The 25,386-nt window shown below is 35.8% G+C and overlaps 2 protein-coding genes and 1 long non-coding RNA gene across 7 annotated transcripts in view; 1 reads left to right on the top strand and 2 right to left on the bottom strand.

Moving 5' to 3' along the window:
* Positions 1-12: 12 nt before the first annotated feature.
* Positions 13-5,477, bottom strand: LOC124294701. 2 transcript variants are annotated; one of them, XM_046741255.1, is made up of 2 exons: positions 5,284-5,477; positions 13-4,067 (listed from the first exon to the last, which is right to left on the bottom strand). In XM_046741255.1, exon 2 carries the CDS (start codon positions 4,059-4,061, stop codon positions 2,061-2,063), a length of 2,001 nt encoding a protein of 666 aa, XP_046597211.1. In that variant the 5' UTR covers positions 4,062-4,067; positions 5,284-5,477; the 3' UTR covers positions 13-2,060. The 2 variants fall into 2 exon arrangements, with proteins under 2 accessions (XP_046597211.1, XP_046597210.1); XM_046741254.1 differs by lacking the exon at positions 5,284-5,477 and adding an exon at positions 5,203-5,251.
* A 1,049-nt stretch (positions 5,478-6,526) lies between these two features.
* Positions 6,527-10,644, top strand: LOC124294704. Its single transcript, XR_006904629.1, has 3 exons — positions 6,527-6,932; positions 7,238-7,847; positions 7,885-10,644. It is a non-coding gene; the product is annotated as an uncharacterized LOC124294704 (long non-coding RNA).
* Positions 10,645-23,055: 12,411 nt separating this feature from the next.
* LOC107227991 (calpain-B-like) overlaps positions 23,056-25,386 on the bottom strand; it is an 8,503-nt gene continuing 6,172 nt past the window's right edge. For 2 of the 4 annotated variants that reach the window (XM_046741259.1, XM_046741256.1), the window contains 4 exons: positions 24,759-24,895; positions 24,325-24,539; positions 23,981-24,129; positions 23,056-23,889 (listed from right to left, as the gene is read on the bottom strand). In XM_046741259.1, coding sequence (XP_046597215.1) covers positions 23,629-23,889; positions 23,981-24,129; positions 24,325-24,539; positions 24,759-24,895 — 762 coding nt within the window. In that variant the 3' untranslated portion in view covers positions 23,056-23,628. Of the gene's footprint in view, positions 23,890-23,980; positions 24,147-24,324; positions 24,540-24,758; positions 24,896-25,386 lie in introns of those variants that run through there. The other 2 variants (XM_046741258.1, XM_046741257.1) reach the window with 2 other exon arrangements.

The following is a 25,386-nucleotide window of genomic DNA, read 5'->3' as shown; positions in this document are numbered from 1 at the left end:
TTTTTTTTACAGCATTTTATTTATAAACCTTATTTGTAACAATTTATGAATCAATTTAGCATGTTAGGTGTATTTTACCTCATCGCTGTGTACAGTGTAAAAAAATTTCGCTAAATTATTATAAGAATATTCAGTGCTGATGTGGAAGTTCAAATAGAAAGTAAAGTGAGATACCGTGGGAACCACAAAACATGTTACCGAGCGAAATAGTTGACGTTAACGTCAAAAACAATGCCTTAATGTATTAATCGATTCTAATGAGAATAATGTGTAAATGAAGCTTGATTTCCATTCTTTTAAGTCATCAGAAACGTTAGATTCGCAAAATTCTCCCTTTTTAATGCTCCCACATTTATGCAATTTAGGATACATCTTGCTGTGATCCGCCTGCATTTTGTCAACTGATAATGAGAATGCATTTTACCGATTGAGATTTGCTCGTCGACTGTTCACGATTGATTGGCCAACTCCGCATCAAGATCTCTAATCGGTGACCTTGTAACAAATGCCGATTGGTAGAGCGTACACTAAATTGCCTAAATGCAAGCCGAGTTCAGTAATATACAGTAATATTCATTATAATATTATATTATCATTCAATTATGTGACAATGATTGGCGATGCAGCTGACGTCAGAGAATGGGAGTCATTGTCTTCAAACATGGTACCTCATTTTCGGCATGTACAGTAATATTCATTAATGCCTACCCTTTGCAGCTACCTTGTTTTGGGTCCTTGACAAAATGCGTGTTCGATTCCTATATAAATTATGTGACAGTGACTGTCATTCTCTGACGTCGGCTGCATCGCCAGTCATTTGAATTGTCGTCTTAATGATAATCCTTGAACTTTATTTCGAGTAAGCACAGTTTTTTCGTGGCAAATGAGTGTTTCTTCCCCGTCAATTATGGTGTAGATACTTGGAATGGTCCAGTAAACTCTGGGTTCCAATATGAACGAGCAGTAGATTTCGCGCAATCGTGGTTCTGATCCGGATCCAGGTACCGGTTTGTTTCTTTTAAACAAATCTATGCCCAGTGGCGCAGATGATTGATCAGCGTATTCCACCTAGCCAAAATTATCAAAAAGCGATTCATTTTCTTACATAGGTTTCTTCACTGTCTGAATCTTCGAATCCTCTTATGTCAATTGGAAATGGTGATATACCTGATATAGTTCAAACCCAATTCTGAGATTAGGGGCATGATTCATTCTCCAGGAAGAAGGAAGAATTTATACAGAAAACAGAAAAACCGTTTGTCGTCACAAAATGCAGAAATGATACTGTTTATTATAAAAAATATGAAAATTGTAAACTTTGTACATTAAACATTCATTCTAGTCATACTGATAAAACTAGGGAACTTCATTTCCCGTCGTTCAACTATTCCATTTTTTTTATTGCTTCGACCTCTACAGATAGAGTAATTTCGTCGTACAGCAGATTACTGCTGTCCGATTATCCGCCCAGATATTGATGGTATTCGGCACATCTCGAATAATAATCTTTTCGATAAACTTCGGGGTTCGGCACAGAGCAAACATCAAGTTGATGAAAAATTAAGTTGAGGAAGAATTTCATTTGTCGTGTTCAGTTTCGATAGCTTGCCATCAATTTAGGATCGAAATTGCCGAACATTGAGATTTTATAAAATTTATTAATATTCTCGAGCTACCAAGATTTGCTTCAAATTCCAGAAAGACAAATAATAAAATTGTAAACAGGAGCTTAGATACTTCGATTTTTCATACGAAATGGCTCTCACATTATTTTTTGCTGCCATAGGTATATTTAAATTAACTCGTTTTTTTAAAAATTAAAGTCAATATTCATGCAATTTTGGAAAATCGAACATTTAACGATAATGCTAACATAAAAAAAGTGCCTTAATCAAAATTTAGAGAAATAGGCATCGTCTCAGTAAAATATACTATATTGGAATGATATTGAACGAACCTATTGGATTTTTAAACATTTCGAAATGAACAGTCGATATTTATAGACTCTTATTTACAATTTAAATTTTTTTATTTTTAAAACTACTGGAAACCATTGTATCTTAAGAAAATATTATGGAATTTCCCGAAGTAACGAGAAAGTTTTTCTCGATGACTGTTGAACACAGATGCAATTCATGTTCCGGAATTTTATTCGCAACAAAAATTACAGACAAATCTTGACTTCCTTCTCTTTCCTGTTTTGACGATGCCATGTCTTCAATGCAGATAGTTTCGTTCCTGCCTATAATTTTTCGATCACCCTCTGCAGCTTCGAACTCTTGAAAACCATTGTCAGTTTCAATTTTAGCCGGACAGTCATGCAGTCTAGAAGAAGTTGAATTATCAACGAGTTTCTCTTTGAATTCATTCGGCATTGACTGCTGATTTTCCATACTGTCGTTCATCGTCGGGTAGTTTATTATCGTTTTGATGCTCTGAGTGTTCCTTTCGAATCCGCTGTGCATGTCTTGAAAATAGTCCCAATCGACTTCGTCTTTTTTAATGTATCCGCGGCTTATAGACGCGAGATAAATTTCATAGCATTCGCGGAGTTCCATCCATTTGACCGAGCACTCGCTGTAAGTCGGTGAAAAATTTTTCTCCTGCATCTGTGATGCGACGTATTGCCACAAGATAACGTATCTCTTGAACATGGCAAACGCGTCTTCCATAGGAATTCTTATGCCGATCAGAGTTCTGACCGATTCACCGTTCCAGAAAAATTCCGCCGCTTCATCAGGCCTCCTTTTCAATTTATCGATCCCTGATTTTTTCAAAACTCTATCCATTTGCCAAAAGTATCTGCCCACCACGTCGAGCTTTTGATTATCGGAGATCTTTTTTAGTGCGGTTTTTGCTTCTTTGCTGTACTGACTCATCACGCGGCCCCATCTTCGTCTACATTGTATCGCCGATACTTGGTAACCATGCAGAAACATCTTCTGGCTGATAAACTTGTATATGCCTCTGTACAGTCGTAGTATAATCTGTTTTTTCTGCTTGTCACTTTCGATGAGCAATCTCAGGTCGACCAAACACTGTGTCGAATCAACGTTCCAGGGATAGCGCAAAGTTGCTTGATTACTACATAAACTCTCGTCTTCGGTTGAGATTTTGGCCTTCTTGCAATTATTCTTTTCATGCAAAGACGATATGAATGTACTTTCAACATCTGAGTCTGTGTTTTCAGCCTTAGCTTCGTTAGCTTCACTTCTCATGTGATTCGAATTGTCACCATACCTCCACGATGGATTTTGCGAACTCAACTTCCGTTTTCTCACATTACTATGAGCTTTGGATCGTCTCTCATCAGGTTTTGCCTTTTTCCTCTGTGTCTCTGAATCTTTGATGTTTTTGTCCAGAATTTTCTCAGCTACATTCATCGACTCGGTCAACATTTGGTAATTAGGATCATCCTCACTAGTTGTAACTGATAAATCTTCTCCAAATTCAAGGCTTGTCTTTCCAGTCTTAACTTTTACCGCTGCCTCATTGTCGGAATTATTCTCCGCTGGGGCAACAGTATTACTAGAAGTTGGACTAGAATTGGATCTCATGCTCGAGTACTCAGTCACATCTTGCAGTATTTTTGAATCTACGTACTTGGACCTGAGTTTATAGAAATCTTCAAATATGGCGAAGAACGCTGATTTCGATAGCTCGTTTTCATCGTCAATTTGAGTAAGGTTTATGTACTCTGAGTAAAGAGTATTCCATATGGCCAAGCATTGTTGGTCCGTAACTGGGAAACCCCTGTCGCGAACCCGACATGAAATATCTTTCCATAGAACTGCAGCTGTGCTCATAGTATCACCGCAATCGTTGAACAATTCTTCCAACTGCATTCGGAACTTGAGCAAAATGTTGACACAATCTTCGGGAAAAGCACAGCTGTCTGTTGTAATTTCCCGACCTCTGCTATCCACGTCGACAGTCGTTTGCAAAATATTTTGATCCCTGATAGGAATGATGACGACACTCTTGGCGTCTGTTGAACCTGAGGTTCGGCTGTCATTGAATTTGAATAATTTGACACAGTTGTCTGGATCGAAGTCTGCCATCTTAATCTGGATCAGGAATAATAAAAAATTATAGTATTCTCGAGATAGATAGTTTATTCATTAGTATCGATACATTGTGATTCGTGTTTTACCCTGATCTCAAGTCTTAGAATCACAGAATAATTCATCAAAGGTTTGATTGATTACATGATTTTGTAAAGCTGATGTGAGAATTATAACTGACGAAAATAATATCCTTTAACTATAATTAATCGGTCAAATGAGAACTGTGCCATTTGTTCTAAAGACCAAACAAAAATGAGTTCACAATATGAGATGAGGCTGAAGTTAGTAACGTTAACGTAACAAAACATTAGGGAAAATATCATTACTGTGCAATTTTAGAATGACTTTGAAAGAGTCAACTTTTTAAAATATGAGTGTTTTGTTTATTATAGTTTACTAAATTTCAGAGATTCTTCAAGATGCGACGTAATGATCTTTCCTTAACATGCATCGTTACATGAATGGGTTGTACCCATCGAATCAAAATTTTAGGTAGGAGGAAGAACCGGTTAAAAAACGTATAGTCATGTTATTTATGCAAATGATAGTGTGTACAACTGAAACAGCATATTTTCTACGCGATAAAAATGAATATGACCAAAATTCAATATCAAGAGCAGAGTTCAAAATGGTTCAACTCTTGATATTTTGATCAGATTTTAATTAGTTTGGGATTCTTTTGACCGCTGACTAGATCTCCACAAATTTTTTTAACAACATTCCGAAATTTTCAATCATAGCACAGTTATAACACGCACATGTGATTGTTGACAAACACTTGTACTGTATTCACACAAATCTATTTGCATCTACACTGAGGACAACCGTTTGTGAAATACTTTTCCGGAAATCTCTGGAGATTTCTATCGTGAGAAAATAAACCCGAAAGCATAGGAATCGGATGAGAAATACTAGAGTTTAATCATATTCAAGGATCTAGTTGTTAAACTTTTTCTCGAATTGCTGATATCTTAGCTTCTGTAGTTCCAATTTGGTCGAAATTATTTCTCTCTACGGTCCATTCTAAATGCGGATAAATTATCCATTACTCGTAGATACGTAAATCTATTATTTCTTTTCCCGAAAAAACAAGTGAAATTATGTCTAAAAACTGGTAAAAACTAAGTCTACATACGCGCCGAATGCCGTTGCAAGCCGGGAATATGTTGCACATAAAATATCGGCGTCGATGGTTTAAAATTTTTTCAACATTTACCTTTACTCCGTGGCGATTTGCTGCAACGTGTACATGTATTCATACAGTCTTCTAAATAAAGGCACTGCGTAATTTTTGTTAATTCTTCAACATTGGTGACAAGTAATCAGGCAAAAACAATAATACCATCTTGTCCGTTCGTTCTAGCAACACACAATCATTCTTCTATACCAGATAAGGTGCCCAACGCATGGATGTAAACATGCGAAATACTCATCCTTCTGAGATTTAAATTCAAGAGCGAGCAACTTCAGGTTTTCCGTTGACAATTAGGAGCGCGGGTTTTTTGAATAACAACTATGTTAACTTTGTGTCAATTTACCAAGTTAGAAAGAAGAAATATACTATTTCCACGTAATTTTTAGTACAATCATTGTCTATTTTACAAACATTCAACGGACATCTTAAAATTTGCCGATATCTCATTTAAGTTTCCCTCTCTGTCCGTGCTATTTGTGCTATATCTGTAGACTATATCATATCTGTATATGGGGCATTCCAGGTCAATTTGACAAGGGTCTGACCCTCACCCACTCCAATCTGAGTCTTAATGACCGGAGGTGTTTCGTTAGCCTAAAATAACATCTCCACATTTTTCTCAGATTTTTACCAACCCCCTGCCGTCCCCCCGACCCCTTAAGGGATAGATATTTTCGAAAACGGTTAATCGGACATTTTTGAAAATTATGAAAAAAATTACATAAATTCTGTAGCCAAAAATAAAAATATCCCAATCAAAATCGAAGTGGGCAGGCAAAACGGTAATTTTTTATCAATTTTTTTACCGAATACCTTTTTTTTCAGTAATTTTGATTTTTTTCGCATTTTTCAGAATTCAATATATTTTCCTAAATGCAACACCATCGGAAAAGTATATATATATATATATATATATATATATATACTTATTTATATTACTTATATAAGAGTAATATAAATATTACTTCCTGAAAAATTAAATCCTGAAAAATGCGAAAAAAATTAAAATTACTGAAAAAAAAATTGATAAAAAATTACCGTTTTACCTGCCCACTTCGATTTTGGTTGGGATGTTTTTCTTTTTGGCTACAGAATTTATGTAATTTTTTTCACAATTTTCAAAAATGTCCGATTAAGCGTTTTCGAAAATATCATCCCTTAAGGGGTCGGGGGGGCGTCAGGGGGGTGGGTAAAAATCTGAGAAAAATTTGGAAATGTTATTTTAGGCTAACGAAACACCTCCGGTCATTAAGACTCAGATTGGAGTGGGTGAGGGTCAGACCCTTGTCAAATTGACCTGGAATGCCCCATATACGAGTATATACCTATGTGTGATTCTCTCTATCTATTAGCGCGGGACGGCGCGCTCTAGGGGTTCGTTCACACATTTATCCTCCGTGACCAGTGAAGAAGCATAGGCTATGACAAGTGCCTAAACTGTTATCTGATTGGTAGAAACGGCGCTGTCACTTTTTGAACCCTTGGGCCTGATGCTTTGGCACGTTGACTGAAGTATATTCTTCAGTCACGCCTATAAGTTGCTTGCGAGTCGAATGAGTTGGGTTGAGTTTATAAGCCGGAATATCCGTGATTACATTGAGGTTAAGTTATGTCGGAGCTCATTGATTTGGTTTGGTCAAATGAACTTGCTTATGTATGGAGTGCGGAAGGTAAGATCGATTATAGCTTTCGAGTTCACTGACGTAATTATGGCTATCGGGATGCATTGGTGCGTAATCCGTTGCTGTCACAGGTCATGTAAATTGAAGCAATTAAAATTTTCTTAATAGTTTGAAGTTTGTAAGGTTAACGTAACGATGCGTTTATCAGAAAGATTGTCATTTCGCAATATTAGGATCGTTTAATTCATTGAACCATAATAAAGCCAAAAGATATCTTACATTGTACAAACTCGACACCTTCAAAGTCATTGTAAAATTATTGATTAGTGATTTTTGTTTGTATGTTTCGGTAGGGTGACATTACTGACTTCAACCTCATATATTTTTGACGCTTCTTTTCACAGACAGGATCTTTCTTTGAGACACCCCAGAGTTGATTTTATTGTTTTGGAAACTGTTTGAAATAGGAGATTGGTTCGGATGGCTCGGTTAACGGACCAAAATGTGTCTGTGAGAGTAAAGGATATATTGTAAAGAGAAGTATAACAACTGACGTAAGATAAGACAATTAATGCAATTGGAAGAGTAAGATTGGTGTTATCACGCAGCGTGAGTAGGTCGGTATTGGAAGAATCTGTGAAGTAAAGAAATAGTATTAGTTCGTTGTTGGTTGAGGAGGTTCGTCTAGGGATGTAGACACAAGTTAGTTATTCTCCAATGTAAGTAGACAATATCCAGGCTGTGAGGAAACAGTACATATAATGCGTTTCATGAATGTAATCGAACGAGTCGACTAGAGAAAAGAGCGCGAACTAGGCGCTGCGGACAAGATTGCACGAACCAGGTGCAATCTTGTACAGTGTGTGGATTAAATTCTCTCAAGAAGGTTGCACGAACGAGATGCCTGAAAGGATCTCAAGAAGGTTGCACGAACTAGGTGCCTTGAATGAGTGCACGAACTAGGTGCTTGAAAGGATCTCAGGAAGGTTGCACGAACTAGGTGCGGTAAAGTAACAGAGCGTATTCAGTATCAACTTGTGATTCAACCAAGGTATGGGTGTTTGTACGAGTAAATCTCAATGCTGAACAAGCTCCGCTGTGGTCAGACTAGAACTGAGCGCTGCTCCGCGATGGCGCTTTTGTATGGGGTGGTTGGTCGTATCATGAAGCGTTCAGCAGTCGTTTGGTGACGTCACAATTCTAAGAATAGCGACAGACAGATTATCTGCTCCCTTGCCGGATTATACTCTTAGGTGCTCATTCACTCATTATAGGCGAAAGTGAATTCGACAGCGTAAATCCATACATTCAGAAAGTTACCAGTATGAATCACAAAAAAAGAAAACATGTAACTAAGGTTTTTCAAACAGACACTATCGTACATTACAATTCATGAATAAAAAAAAAAGAACAACATATACATCGGTATGCGATTGTTGCTGTTTTAACAGTTTTAAAAAATTTATATTTTCCGACTTTTAATGTACAAACATAAACATAACTCACTGTAAGAAATCATATTCAAATAGCATCTTGAGAGCTGATTATTTTTCTTTTTCTTTTTGGATTACACATCTGAATTAGTGTAATAAATATTCTCTTATGCGGTGTTAAGGGGTATTAGACATTCAATTTATAGTTGAATTGTTCTTTCCAATTGTTGTAATTTGTATAAAGAAATTAAATAAATTTTTACAGTCAGGTTTTATTGAAATTACTCTGATAAAACTGCTGATGGAAGCCGAAAATTCCATGAATTCACAATTCATGATATACCAATGCATTTTTATAAAAAATTTGTCATTTTGCAACTTTGGATTTGTTTAAAACTTTTTCTTAAAAGTTTTTGAAAGTTGCAAAATACGGAATTTCATTTTAACGATTTGTCATGCTGAAACACTGTTTGCTATTCACATATATGACAATACTTTGATCAATTAGAATCATTATTCAACTAATCAGAACTTTTCCATTTGGTGAAAATGCGGAAATGTGAAAGAGAGAAGATAATTATATACTTTTCGTTCCTTCTCTACTTGTTTTTCGATTTGCTATAGAATCTATTATTCTGAACTTCTGAAAACTTTAGAAAATCAAGCTTTTCTACTGAATCTTAATTTCCTGTTTATTCATTTGGCGATGTAATAGAATGAATAATCATTGAATCTAGATTGGTTAAAGTGTAGGACTGAGGTTAGAATAATAGGGGAGCTGATTGGCTGCCTTCCAAAATTGCCTCGGCAAGAAGTTTTTCTTGGTTTGCCGCTACTTTTCATGCCAGAAGAAGTTGTCTTGATGGTAAAGAAAAATATTGCACGTCTGGTTGACTACCCGTCGATTCGTAAGCAGCCCAGCGAATCTTTCAAGAAAATTTTTCAAGAACATAGAGATAAATTGTACAAAGAGCAGGAAGTTTGCTTGAGAGATGAGAGAAGGAAGCAGGTAGTCAATCAGTGAACATTTGACCATTGAGTGTCAGTAAAAACTCGCAATTTCTCCTTTTCTAATATGAATTATTGATTTTTTCCGAATTTAAAACCTATTCAGGTGACATTAGTGCTGGATAAAATAATTGAGGGAAAGAAGAAAAAAATCTAGGTGTTATTGCAAGTAAAAAAAAATTATATAAGCAGGAAGTCGATGTTGACGCTCATGCTTCTACGATGAAAATTACCATCGATCGCGATGTTTTGTTGAATGAGGAAATGGCTAAACTACCAAAACTCGAACAAAATGGTTGGTTCAAACTCATACTGGTAATAATGATAAATATCAGTGTCATATTAAACTGTCTCGCTATGATTTTGATGTAGCTGGAATGTAAGTTTTAACATGATTTACATCTTTTTTGATATCGATAGGTGTTTACTTGTTTTATATTTCATTTTTTGCTGACAGCTTGTCCATGGGCAGCTGATGTAGAAGTAAAAAACTCAAAGTGAAAGCATCCTTTTACACCCACAGAAGTTGTTTGATACAAAGTGTACAAAGACCTGTGAGAAAAAGAATTTTACGTAACCAGTGGCGAAAAATTTAGTGGTGACTTTCTAGCATATCCAGGTAAATTGTGTGAGATATGAAAGAATCAATACCAGCTTATTTCCGCGATGCGCCCCATAGGGGCCCATAATTATAGGCAAATCAGGATACATATCCACTCTGAGCAGCTCCGAGTATCTGTGTAGCGACATCAGCCGCGTGTTAACAAAAGAGCCCTGCAGCTGCTCAGCGTGGACTTGTACCTTGATTTGCCTACAATTAGGAATCCCTACGGGGTACATCATGAAACTAACATATACATAATATACTATACATATACATAAATATTTAGACATTGAGGATCAGACAAAATTTCTCTACAAGTAAATACCATAAATTTGAAACCAATTGTCTAACAGATTTTCTAACCTTATTTGCAGTGCATTCACAAATATACAGATTGTATCTTCTAGTTTAAATTAAGCTTCACAAGTACGATTATTGCAACTTATTAATAATAATAATGAGGAATGTACCAGATCGCAAATCTTCCAGATAAAACAATATTGTATATCCAGCAGCAAAAATTCATACTCAGCCATCTTATTGGCTGTGCTTCGTCCCGCGCGACGCGTTGCCATTCTCTGTAAATTCGGAAAGACTCTTCGGTGCGACAGGAAGAATTTATACATAAAACAGAAAAACCGTTTGTCATCACAAAATGCAGAAATGATACTGTTTATTATGAAACATATGAAAATTGTAAACTTTTTACATTAAACATTCGTTCTAATCATACTGATAAAACTAGAGAATTTCATTTCCCGTCGTTCAACTATTCCATTTTTTTTATTGCTTCGACCTCTACAGATAAAGTAATTTTCTCATACAGCAGATTACTGCTGTCCGATTACCCACCCAGATATTGATGGTATTCGGCACATCCCGAATAATACACAGGCCCACAAAAAAAAAGTATCTGAACTCGGCATGCGAAACATGTTTTCTTACGTATTTTTTATCGCTGAATCCGAATCTGAAGTCAGAATGGGTGGTCTTTCTGGCCGATTTTCAGTAAATGGCTGTTGAAAGTAAGAAAATAGTGAAACACAGTCCTATGAGTTTTCGAAATTACAATCATTTTTGTATAACTAGACGTTTTTGGGATCGCTGGATCCGAATCTGGGATCGGTTTGACACTATTAGGTCAAAATCAAGGTCATCTCAAAGTTAAATCGAGAAACAACTGTTAAAGCAGGGACAATCATCATAACTATACGTTTTGGGGTTGCTGAATCCGAATCTGGGGAATTTAAATTTAAATTATAGATTAGATGTTTACATCTGAATTTCGGAATTTGCTCACTTTCAACAGCCATTTATTGAAAATCGGCCCGAAAGACCCCCCATTCTGATTTCAGATTCGGATTGAGCGATAACAAGTTCGTAAGAAAACTTGTTTCGCATGGCAAGTTCAAACACTTTTTTTGTGACCTTGTGTAATCTTTAGGTGAAGCTTCAAGATTTGACACCGAGCGAACATCAAGTTGATGAAAAATTAAGGTGAGGCGGAATTTCATTTATTGAGTTGAGTTTTGATACCTTTTTAACAATTTAATAGCGAGATGGCCAAACATTGAGATTTTATCAAATTTATTAATATTCCTGAGCTACGATAATTTTTCTTAAAATTCCAGAAAGACAAATAATACAATAATAAACAATAGCTTGAATAAATCGATATTTCATACGAAATGGCTTTCATGTTTTTTTTTACTGCCATAGGTATATTTAAATTAGTTGGATTTTTCAAAAACTAAAGTCAATATGCATGCAATCTTGGAAAATTGAATATTTACTGATAATGCTAAGATAAAAAAAGTACCTTAATCAAAATTTTAAAAAATGGTCATCTTCTCAATAAAACAAACCATTTTAGAATGAAATCGAACGATTCTATTTGATTTTTAATCATTTTAAAATTGTTTGAAATGTACAGTCGATATCTATAGTCACTTACTCACAATTTCCACTTTATTTTTTTTTTTTTTTAAATATCGTCCCTTAAGAAAATATTATGAAATTCCTGAACTAGTAAGAAATATTTTGAAATTATTCCACATTCTTAAAAATTCATCAAAATCTTAAGATATACAGTGAAATACTTATTTTCTGAAATGAAATTGAATGAATCTATTAGATTTTTAACAATTCAACGTGATTTGAAATGAAAAGTGAACATCTAACTATAAACTCTAGTTTCTAATTTTCGTATTCGTTTTTTCTAAATTTTCGGGAAAATCATTGTCGTTTAGAGTAATGTGAATGACATAAATTTCCAACATGCGATTATGCCCCAATAAAATAAGCTATAAAGTATCGTTTCACGACTCACCAACCTCTTTAATGTATTTTATTGAGCTTTCTGTTCCTCTACTCTAATTCTCGACTCCGGGATGGATTCTGCGAAGAAATTCAGCGAGGCTGCGGAACTGCAAAGCTTATCACAAGATTATAAGTAACACCAGACCGGAAAAGGGACTGGAGATTAAACGTATAATCGTTGTAAACGAAAATCGCAATCGCTAAGATGAAAATAATTTTCACGCCAAACGTAAATTGCAGTTCGTTAAAACTTGTAAGAATTATTCGAAAATCATAAGAAATCGTCAATAACTGTAAAACATTATGAAAAGTAGTCGAAAATGATAATATTCTGCATAGAAAATTATGAGTTTTTACGAAGAATTATAAAAATCTACAATTTTTATTAAAAGATGATTACATTTTTGGATCCAGACAAGATGATTTTTTTTCTCATAATATTCTTAAAATTTCATTTTAAAGTATAACTTTTTATGAATTCCATGAATTCTCATAAAAAAGTATTAATTTCTATGAAAAATTGAGTTGATCGACAATTTTAGAATTCGAATTAGATCGACAAGATTAAGAATATCAACGAAAAAGTGTGAAATAATTTTATTGAACCACCACTAGATGTCGCACCGCCCCCACAAGGAAAACTTATTGAAGGCAAGTTAAATACCTAGCAAAATTTGGAACTACATTCGACACCACATTTGAAGACTGATCTTCTGAATATAATTTAGACGGGTTAGAGAACCTGTCGTGTATTTCGGAACTCACCTTGTCCCAAAGATCTAATATAGCGGAGACCTCATTTGAACGAGAGTTATGTTGATCATGTAAATAATAAATAATAAAGTGTAGCATGAAATCTAATTGTTACTCAATTTATCAATCTAACTTCTAGAGAAGTCAAAGAAGTTCTCTGTGGGTAAAATATAATATTCGGAAAGAAAAGAGTGTTACGTCCGGCGAATCGCCTCGGCGTACCTTTTTCAAAATCGTAACATAGCTAAGACCCTCAACATGTGAAGTGTTCTTCGAAGTTTCTTTTCAACGCCGGAGCGAAAACTACCGCCATAAATAATATTAAAATATCGTATTGCCCTAAACTGGCGAGTATCACCCTTCCTGGCGAAAGTTACGTAGAGACCAACAACGATCCCTAGTATAAGGTTACACTTTGTATCCACATTACCGGCTTATCGAGAGGTAAGTCTTTCTTAGTTTTAATTTTATCCATTGTCGTTGCCTGGGAGCATCTTTGATTATGAATAATCATTAACTAATACCCGCACTGCACACGCACCCCCACGTAACAAGAGGCTCCATTCGTGTAAGGAAATTACACTGCCAAAATCGCAGAAGCACGAGGCTGGGCTGTCAGGTAGCCAACATAGAGCTCAACAGTAAAAAGTGGGGCGAAGAGCATGGAGAGATGAGAAGTCATGGTCTAACGACGAAGAGGTTAGAGTAAAGTTGTACGCGTACATGACAGGTAAAAACAAAGAGAATTAAGGTAAAGACAAGTGTGCAATGAACATAGGCATAAGCCGATTACCGATGTCTATCACAGTAAGATCTTAATAGTCGATTTATACACCGAGCAGCCAACAGTAAGATTTTTCCGCAGTCCTACTAAATTTCTTTTTGTTGGGATTAACAACAATTCGGTTTAGTTACCTCCAAGGCAATAAGTAGTAATAAAGTCACTGTTAGGCACAAGTCGTTCGAAGCAAATCGTTTAGAGAGATATAGGCAAAACTGGGGGAGCAGGGAACGATGTCTACAGACAGAGGGAACAAAAAAAGAGGCAGACATGACAGATCACTTGGCAGGGCAGACAGTTTTTAAATAAAGGCCAAAAATCCTAAGCAGGGATTGATCTACAATGTTTCAATATCTCCCGAAAGGACATTCAGAATATAATCGGGTTAGTTCAGAATTATCTAGAGAAATTCTGTCCAGAATAGTAGTGAGGGCACTATACTTGGCCGAAGTGAGTCAGGAAATTCCTAGGTAGAGTTCGGAAAATCAGAAGAATTCATGAACTCTAAGCTAACAAAGGATGGGGACTCCAAACCACCACTTGAAGCTCAATACATACTAGAAAGCAAACAATCAACAGAGACGATGATTCTGGAAATCCTCCTTTCGTGGTTCACGATTATTACAAGGACTCGTTAAAAAAACCTGGGCAATTTTCCTCCATTGCACCTTCAGACGGAGCTGCAGGATAATAATGTCGTAATAGAAGGAATGAATAAGGCAGGTCAAGAAAAATTTGCGATACAGTTCGACACTGCGGTAGAAGCAAATAACATTGTAGAGGTCCGAGCATCGACCAGATAGGAACAAATTGAGTAGCCGTAATTTCAAACATTAGCGATTTATAATGTAAGGATTATGCATTCCGATAGACTTCCATGCGGAGGTCGTTTGTGAGGGGCTTGATGTTGAGTCAAAAAGTACTATTGAAAAAATAGAACTAATGAGAAGAAAGGTAGAGTCTGAAGAATCGGAACAGGGTTTTGAGTTAAAAAATACTGGTACGGCCAAAATGTTTACCCGTTCAACACTTCCGGATGCGACTAAGATCTACAACAATGTCAGGATAGTATCAGAATTTCTTCCTAAGACCAAAAGATGTTTCAACTGCCAAAGATTCTGACACGTAGTTGCCAATTACAGCCATACAACAAGGTGTAATAGATTTGGGGAAATCCACGAAGAGGACGAATGCACGAAGAAAATCAAATGTGCGAATTGCACCCAAAACCATAGAGCTTCTGACTCCGTCTGTATTATTTACAAATACGATAGAAATAGCCAAGCTTACGGAGACAATAGGTTCCAGTTTCAAAGAAGTTGAAGTTTGGACCCAAGAAACATTTGCCAAAATACATGGAATAAATATCTCAGACTTGGAAGTCTGGGACTCAGCAGATAAGGAAGGAGAGGGCCGAGACGGCGTGATCAGATCGAATTCAGACAAGGAACAGCAACCAGAGGAAACAAGGTTCACCTCATCTGAGAGAAAGCGACAACCATCCCTTCCTAGAGTTGGAACCCACGTTCGAGGAAGAAGTTACTAGTAGAAACATGGTTAAAGTAAGCCAGGAGATTCTGGGGCGCATTAACCAAAGACTCGCGGTTAAATACAGTGAAAAATCTGAGGGGGTAAGAGTCCCAAGCAACATTAAGGCATTAGCTCTAAATAAGGTCTTAAAAAGCAGCACGCACAAATTCACCATATCCCCAATTCAAGAATCCTAATATAGAAGAATCCCAGCTAAACTATCGTGGCCACTATAGATTCGTGAAGGGAAAAAGGAGAATTAAAAAAAAGAGAATAAAGAGGCGAATAGCTAAGCAGGATGCTCGATCTCCTCCAGAAATGGAAGAAACTCAGAGGATGCCGGTTAGGATTAGAAAGGCCACAAACATAAAAGATAAGGAAGTGGATGAAAGTTACAGAAGGTTCTCTGGAGTTTTCGAATAGATTTAAGGCAGATTAAAAGAAAAAACAATTCAATCAACAATGGAAATCGTTAGTTGGAATATAAATGGAGTCTCGTCGAAATATCTAGACTTACATAGCTTGCTAAATGAATGTGATGTTGTATGATTGTCTAAAAATAGGTCAAAAAGTTTCTCCAAGTACAGACTGTACTTCAAATACCTTTACTGTATCAGGAAAGACAGAGGGATGGGTAATGGAGAAGGATTGTTGATGTTTATTCTTGAGAATTTCGTGTTTAAGAAGATTACTCTACGCAATACACCGCCAGGAGTCGAAGTATTAGGAGCAATGATTAAATATTAAATATTACAAACCCAGTTAAAAATCGCAAAAGAAGCACTCAGAAACTTCTTTCAAGAAGTAGAAGGAACAAAAAATACCATTATTTTCGGAAACTTGAACGCACACCATTTGCTGTCGGGTAACAATCGTAGGAACACCAGGGGGGGGGGGGGGGGGGGCGATTGCATTCCCGATATCATATTAAATCTAAATCTTAGAATACTTGATACAGGTGAAGCTACGAGAATACACTCAGAACTGGAACGAAGGAGCGCCCGGAAATATTCCTATCAATAAACGACGTAGGTATGAGCACGACGTGGGAAATGCTCCAGGATTCGCGGAAGATTGGCCATAGGTAAATTTGGTGGGTAGAGACCAGGAACCTACTTCACCCAAATTTCAGTGGCCTTTGGAGGGGGGAGTCGATCTGTGATAGTGTAATGGATCCGCGGTTAGAGTTGGATATTGCAGAGATTCAAAGCCTCAAGGCAGGAGTCATCTTTATACAGAAAGAAAGGGGTTATTATGATGTCAACTTGGATAAGCTTATAGAGTTTTTAATAACACTTAAAATTTCTCCAGTTTTCGAGGCTTATTCACGGATCGTTAAAAAATAAAATGATTCATAGCTTTGCGGAGGAAAGGCAAATAGTGGTTGGGAATACAAGTAAGGGACTACTTAGTCCTTACTTACGCCGATAAATACTCTACTGCACTTCAGCGTCCTTATAACAGTCTGAGATAGATTTAAAGAACTTACCTTAAGGTTTCTTATAGAGAATCTAGCTCTAAAGTATAACCACATTTAGAAGGGAAAAAAAAATTCAAGCTAACAAAAATCAAAGACACGTTCCAAGAGAGCAAGCACTAGCTTTATGGATACAAGACTCATGGCAGGAAATCAAATTGATAACGGAGGGGATGGAGAAGGAAGACGGTTTAGCCACTTGTTGACTGGATTACCAGGCACTATTTAATAATCAAAATATCGAGCTCAATACAGGACATAGTTTCAAGCCTCCCATGGAGAATGCACGACATTTCAAAACAATTATAAATAAAGTGTACCCGGATCATGAAGTCATGCTTCGTATCCGGATGGCTCAGTGCGGTCTAAGCAATTAGGATGCGAGTTCGGAATGTTTTCGGAAGATTTTCCTCAATTATCAAAGGAACTGGTCTCAAATCCCGAAAGTACAATATTTACTGCCCAAATCTTGGTTCTCATCCATGTTAAATATAATAAATACTAAATTTTCTTGGGAACTTGGACAGAATTGATCAGATTCAATTTTGTTCATAAGAGTCTGCTACCGTTCGTAATGAGTCTGAAATATAATGTGACAGATTCATTTCATTTTTTAGACCAAATCAAACTGAAAAAGGTAAACGAAGACCATGTTTTAATATCACTGGACGTAGTATCTCTTTTTACTAATGTTCATAACAGTTTAATAAGGAAAATCATCATTGAGCGGTGGGATGAAATCCAGAAATTTGTGCAATTGGACCAGACTACTCTACTAGAGCTTATTGATTTTTGTTACGACTCGGGATATTTCGTGTTTGATGGCAATTTTTACCTTCAGAAGGAAGGATGTGCTATGGGGAGTCCAGCAAGTCCTTCAATTGCCATCATTGCAGTAGATTATGTTGTTTCAATGGCGTTGACTCACCTTGACTTTGAAATTCCGATTATTAAGTCGTATGTTGATGATCTCTTCGCAGTGGTTCCAAAGGATAAAGTAGACAGCATCTTAGATGTGTTTAATAGTGTTGACAAGGACATCCAGTTTACCTTGGAAGTTGAGAATAACGGGAAGTTGCCTTTTTTGGACATACTAATAGAAAGATCAGAAGATGGTGATCTTATAACTTCTTGGTTCAAGAAACCGTACAGCTCAGGAAGAATTTTGAATTTTAATTCCAATCATCCATTGAGCCAGAAATTGGGGGTTGTAAAAGGGTTTTTGAACAGAGCCATGCGCTTGAGTCATGTGAACAAGACCAAGGAAAGTATTCGCATGGTTAGAAGATTACTGTCATCTAACAATTATCCAAACAAGGTCATCAACAAGTGTGAGAAAATTGTGTCCGAGAGGATTAGAAACAACATCAGGAGCAACAATGTTAACAGGAATTGGTCGTTCAGCAGATTTCCCTACATAAAAGGCTTGTCACCAAGACTGGGATCTTTATTTAGGCACACCAACTGCAAGTTGGTATTCTATAATGTATTCAAGGTTAAGGATCTATTTTCCCGGCTAAAAGACAAAGTGGAGAAAGAAGATAGATCTGGCCTGGTATACAGGATTCCGTGCTCGTGTGGGAAATGGTACGTTGGACAGACCAGGCAAAAATTAAAAGCCAGAGTGAGACAACACAAACTTGACTGCAGACCTGAGAAGTCCATAAAAAACAACAAAACAGCATTAGCGGAACATCACTTTGTTGAGGATGGTCATAACTTTCAGTTCGAGGATGTTGAGATTTTAGATCTGGAGAAAAATTACATGAAGAGAAACCTAAGTGAAATGATTTTTATTAAGGCGATGAATTGTGTCAATTTTAGATCCGACACGCAAAACCTCAGTACAATTTACAGTGACCTGATAAACGATGTTAAGGATTTAGTGAAGTCATAGTAATTATTTTTATTTTACTTAGAGGTTGAACTTTCGCGCACAATATGAACAGTACTAGTCATGGACAACAGAGTCATGTTGACAATACAGATAATGCGACCTCCACACGTACTATCACACTGTGTGAGAGTAGTACAGTCTGTGATTTAAGAGTCACTACGTTTGACATGTGTATTTGTCCATCATTATATTTGTCCATTTTATTTTATTTAAATTGATTTATTGGCACAATGAATTTATAATTTTATTAAAAAAATGTATATATCTGTCTAGTCTTATTTAAACATATTTTTGACTTGATGTTATGGACCAGAGGATTTTAACGATGATTTAACCTCAAAAGTAAATATTTTGTAATTTTGTTTAGTTTATTATTTCTGAATTTATAACTTACATGTATCATGTCTATTGTTTTATGCAACTTAATTTTTAAAGTTTATGTACATCTGTTACAGCTTGCCTGATGAAGTTGGAAAATAAATGAAACCAACGAAACGTTGCAAATTTTGATAAGTTGAATCTGATCAATTCTGTCCAAGTTCCCAAGAAAATTTAGTATTTATAATATTTACTGCATTCAGGGAATTTGTCAACCAGTTAAGCTTTCAAGGGCCAATGCGATCCCAAGGAATACCATGACATGTACGGATTCGATGAGCGTGGCAAGGCACTTAAGTAAGGGACTGATGACACAGCAGGATGAGTAGAATCTCTGCAGGAGTCACAAATATGATTCACGAGAAGCTCAGAATCGAACGGATATCACGATACTTTGGGAACCAGCCCATTAAGGTATAGAAAGAGATGAAAGGACGGATTAATTAGCGAAAGAGGCTAACGAAAAGGCTGTCTTATTGCAAGGAAAATTGATGGGGAGATAAGTGCGAAGACCCTGCAAAGTGACCAAGATGAGGGAAAAGTGTGAAGAGCTCCGAATACAATTCTCGAAGCCAGCATGAAGAAGAAAAAATTTATTAAATGGAACAGTGTATCAGGTCAGGAGACCAGAAACCTAGTCTCAAAGATGAGTCTTACGAAACAACTAGCATTTATTATTTTTTCAAGCCATGAATTCTACGATACTCGGCAACAAACTATATGGGTCATTCCATGTCAATTTAAAGACGTTGCGACGGTGACCCTCTTAGATTTTTATGATTTTTTAGTATGTTTTTATACATATAGAAAGAAGTCCTCAGCTAAATTTTTAGCTCCTTATTTCTTCCCGTTCCGGAGTTGTCGATTTTTGAATAAATTAACGAAAAAAATTCATGTTTCTGACAACAATTGAAATAACCTAATTAAATACAAAAATTTTTAAGTATTGTTTGATGCTCATTCTGAAAAAAAGTACGAAAATTGAAAAAAAAAATTTCGGGACGCTTTTTCGGCCATTTTTAATCAAAAAATTGGATTTTCGTTCAATGGGACACTTTTGATTTTATCCAAAAAAATTTACCAAATTCTACGTCAAAAAACAACATTTTTGAGCCATAATAGAAGATGAGCTTTCAATAACTTCTAGTGAAAAAAATTTGTTTAACCTAATTAAATACAAAAATTTTTAAGTATTTTTTGATTCTTCTTCTGAAAAAAATACGAAAATTGAAAAAAAAAATTTCTTGATGCTTCTTTGGCCATTTTTAATCGAAAAATTAAATTTTCGTTCAATGGGACACTTTTGGTTTTATCCAAAAAATGTACCAAATTCTACGTTAAGAATAAAAATTTTTGAGCCATAATAGAAGATGGGCTTTCAATAACTTCTAGTGAAAATAATTTAAAAACTAATTTTTTTTTGGAAAATAAAACAAAATTACTGAAAAAAAATTGGAAAACTAATTTTGTTTCTAAAAATAAATCAAAATTACCAAAAAAAAAATTTGTTTATGAATTATTTTCTCTAGAAGTTATTGAAAGCCCATCTTCTATTATGGCTCAAAAATTTTGTTTCTTAACGTAGAATTTGGTACATTTTTTTAAAATTTGCTCTATCATTCTCTCTGTTTACGTATGAGGTAGAAAGCCCATTCAAAGACGTATCACAACGAAAAAATTGAAAAACAGGTGTTGAAAATCAATAATGAAATAGAGTTCAGCGCATTTTACCATAACACTATTCACTTGGCATGAAAACGATCGAGAACCGCGGATTTTGATCGGGATAGTTGAGTAATTAATAATCTGAGATGAGTCACATTATCGAGCACATTTTTTTGGTTCCAAATTCGACTGATACATCCAATTTCAATGAATAATAATGTGTTTCATTCTTTGAACTGTTATTCATGATTCACGGCTTATCAACAAACATATGGCTTATGTTGTTACAAGTAATTTATTCAAAAAGCTTCGTATACACAGGTAATTTACATACATAGTTATGAATGATGTCATCCGAGAAAATGGCACTCACATTTATTAGAATTAATTACCGTGATTAATGCGATTATGCGAACCAATAAAATGAAATTATCATTATTAATTATATATAATTAGAAAATAAAAGCAGTTCTTCGCCGAAAACGTGATAAATATTAGATTTGCGAAAATTGTATAGCATTAAATTTCCCACAAAATATCAAATGAATACATTTTTCCGTATTCAAGATTCGACTGCTTGGCGGGACGTGTTGGAGTTATCGGACGAATTCGGGGTTGCGGCCAATTTTTTTCTATATATGTTGATTACTTTTGGGAAATGAGCGCGAAGAAATTCCGACATGACCAAAATAAGAACTACCCTAGTTCGTATGCACTGCGAGAAAATGGTTATCGGATAAATAACAATGAGATATTTTCGATTCTTACAAAAATATAGTTGGATTCCATTTTTTGGTCACCTCGACAAAACGTGGGTTTATCCAAATTTTTTTGGCTTCACATTTTGACTTCGTGAAATTTGGATATAAAATAGTTACACCGAGATATGAAGATTCTACAACTGTTGCCGTTTACGAGAAACACGGTAGTAAATTTTGTCACTTTTATTACACTTACTGTCGGTGGAAAAACATGGCATTTGTGTTTTCCTTGTATGAAAAAGACAAATTTTGAGTCCTGTATATACGCGAAGGCTCAATCAGTGAATCGTTTTTATTTTATCGTGTCATTCTGGGGCATATTTTTAAGTTTTTAAAATGGGTGGTATTTTGAAAATTTCTTTTCATTCTTGTAATTGTTTTTTGTTTATCAAATGCTTTGATTCGTACATTTCAGAATAATACTTGTACGATAACCATTACGTATGTACTAAAGTTACGAAACGATAAATAATGAAATTTCACTGTATACATTTATACAACCATCAAAATTGAATGATATTGCCAAAGCTGACCACAACTGCTTGACCGCTTCACGTAATACAAACGATGAAAATCAAACTAAAAATCAGTGGCTTAATGACAGGTCTTATCTTCATACAGTTGATTGTGCATTGTACGTGTCTAAATTAGATAGGGATAGATGACACTGCGAAGTGCAATGTCACGGGAAAAATTATAGCACTGCATATGATTTGCATTACGAAGCTCAAACTGAAAGGTATGCGATTATGATTGTGATGACAAAGGCTACGATCGGAAGCTTACTGCTCGGTGAGATTTCGTTATTTCTCGGTTTGAAGACCTCTGTTACTGCGAAGATTCACCGGTGAGGCAAATCCGGCGACTCAACGTTTCAGGCAGTGATCAGTATAATGTTATGATACGGAAGAATTCAACTTTGTACGGAACGTATGATCACGTTCACTTGCTGGCGTTAATAACATGGACAATAAAATAAAAATCTTTCCAACCACAATGAAATCCGCTAACGGATTGTTTACCGCTCTTCGAGTCTTATGAAATCATTAGAAATCTCTGAAATATTCGAAGTCGCGTGAAACCCCTGAAATACCATAAAATCCTTAAGAATTCATTCAAAATTTGCGTAATAATTCAAAATCTCACACTGAAATTTCGTGACATCGCAGGGAAATTATATGAAATCTTTTGGGAAACTTAGGGATCCTATGAAATCTTGTAAATTCCTCTGAAATCCATGGAAATCTTATAGACTGTTGCGAAATCATCTGGAATTTTTTACATTTTCAAAATTATACGTCATTTACGAAATTCTATAAAAACAATTGAAATGGTATGAAATGTTAAGAAAGCTTGTGGAATCCTTGAAAATTCTATACAATCCATGGAAATTTTGTGAAATGTTTATACAACTTTACGAAATCTTAGAAATCATATGATATCTATAGCACGCAGACATTACAAGTAAACGAAAGTGGCATGGCACAGGCAGCGCTGCGTGTCGCAATTCCCTTCTCTAGTACTCTGTCTCGCTCACTCGTATTGGTAACAATCCATGCTTACTCATTTAGATTTCCATCCCAAACGCGTGTTAAAAATTCGCGTCAAAAAAAAAAAATAACACAAGTATGAAGAGAAACGTTCTTTACACCAACAGATCAGAAATAAAATACACATGTTTATTTACGACTAAAGAGAGGTTAGAAAATAATACATATTTTCGCTGTCATTGTTCGTCAAGAATAACTGGCTACTTAAACGAGGTAACTCCATGCAAACGTCGGCTGACGAAAACCATGAGTTGCTTTGGATGTGGTGTAGACATTTAAAGTTGGAGGCGCCGTTCTATTCTGATGGTAACTGTGACAATTGTTTGTGTAATCACGCTACGTGGAAACGTATGCTCGTAATCTCCACTTGAATTCATAACTACAGAATTCAAGCGTGTTGTAAATAAGTAAACTATTAGATTGTGGTTATAAATGGTTCATGGTTGTCCCGTTACAATTAAGATTGATAGGATGCTGTGAGGTAGTTTTTACCGAATAAGATATGATTTTTTAGAATTCCGTTAGTCGCTGTAAAATTATTACTCTTCTCTGTCGGCGGCAATCACAAATTACCACAAATTACGCCATTTACATCAAGTTATTTGAATTCCCAAAGAAGACTCTGAGCAAGAATTCTTCTGCTTTGTCAGAAATGGCCACGAATTCGGATCCCTTATTCGAGAGACTGTCCCGATAGACACAAGGAATTACACAGTAAACTCCGGGAACTAGTTCAAATTTGCGTTGAACTTCCCGTTGCTCCCCAACCGCACCGGATCCAGATACGGGCTCATTTTTTTTGAAGAAATCGATGTCTAGGGGGTTTGGTGATTTTTCAGGATTGTCCAGCTGTTCAAAAAAATTACATGGTGATAATTTCTTGACAGACATTAAAAAATATGTTTGTATTCTGTTTGTTTGTTTGAAAATCCGGACGTACTTGATAAATTTCAAATCCAATTTTCAAATTTTTTAGTCGTTTCGACCTTCGATTTTTCTGCAGTAATGCCACGATTATCGTGCACTTTCCGTTTACTTGTTCCGAATTTCCCAACGTTATGCGATATTGAGCATTTTGACACAAGGTTCCTAGAAATAGTGCAAAGCTATTCCAGAGAATTGGGAATGGAATCATGGACTCATTGAGACCAAAGAGCCAAAAACCAGACCGAGATGTGGGAAAATGTACAGAAACCAAATGAAATTTTCTTTATACATCCTTACACAATACGCAAAATATTATAGATTGCGGAATAAAGATAATCAATTTCCAAAGATACGTACTCAAGTGACCTTTGGACACAGTAGTATTGTACTGCCATTCTCCTTCGAAAGTAGTGACTTCCAATTTTCTTGTGCTTGTATCGAGCGGTTCACAAAATTCAAGTTCAGTAAAATAATCCGAAACCAGTTCGTAGGGCATCCAAAATTCGCCATCTGCGTCAGGCTTGAAATTCAGCGCCTCTGCCATCTTACTATCGGTTTTCCACAGAGGATCTCTGTAAAAATTGGCCCTCTTTCGAACTGACTTATTCTCATCTCATTTGAAAATCGAAACCATGAAAATGAAATGCTTCAGAATAAAATTATTGAGTCTGTCTGCTTATATATAAATAAAATTGTCTGCTAAACACAAAACGGCAATTTTAGGGATCGGTGCTGTTATTTTCTGAACTGTGAAAAGTGTAAAAAATAGAAATACAGACTTAAATACTCACGCATCGCCCAATTGGCCTTGCCATTCCATCATACCCCATGGATTCCTCAGTCTCACCATATTTTTCCCCTTGTACTTACGGACTTCCGTAATACAGTAGGCATGATCACCATACAAGCCGTCAAGTTTCTTCATAATCTGTGAGAATAATGGAACATTCACAAAGTTGAAAAGAAGAGAAATAATCGAAACCAGACGAAATATGAGTGAAAATATCTTTCTTAAAATTGCATGTTAAATCATTCTGATGGAATGGTCTTTCATTAAAAATAATTTTATGAAAATAAAGGAGAAACATTGAAAGGCGAACGCTATTCAATTTTGAGGTGATTTCCAATGGCTGCATAACAGTTATCCCAGGACAGTAGCGTGAGCTCGTGTTTATTTTTTTCGTGAGATAGTAAGATATAATGATTATTGATCATTATTTCCATATCATACTGTGGGGGCAATAAATATTTATTTTTCTTGTCTATCCGTGTGTACCGATACCAAATACTCCAGTGGGATATTTATTACATGGACATTTCGTAAGGGGATATTTAGTTCGGGGTATTTTGACATGACACCATTTCGAAGAAACATTTGTTGCTCGAAGTCGGATTCAAGGGTTTTTTGTCTGCTGATTC

This window comes from Neodiprion lecontei, chromosome 5 (genome assembly GCF_021901455.1).
Source record: "Neodiprion lecontei isolate iyNeoLeco1 chromosome 5, iyNeoLeco1.1, whole genome shotgun sequence".
Taxonomy (NCBI): Eukaryota; Metazoa; Arthropoda; class Insecta; order Hymenoptera; family Diprionidae; genus Neodiprion; species Neodiprion lecontei.
Note: the sequence above shows the minus strand (reverse complement) of the source record. Positions and strands in the feature narration are given on the sequence as shown.

Bases quoted from the DNA above. Each gene is read 5' to 3' on its own strand.
- LOC124294701 (XM_046741254.1), bottom strand. From the start codon at position 5,241: ATGTGCAACATATTCCCGGCTTGCAACGGCATTCGGCGC. The intron at 4,068-5,202 runs GTATGTAGACTT...TTCCTGATCCAG, and splicing joins CTTGCAACGGCATTCGGCGC to ATTAAGATGGCAGACTTCGA.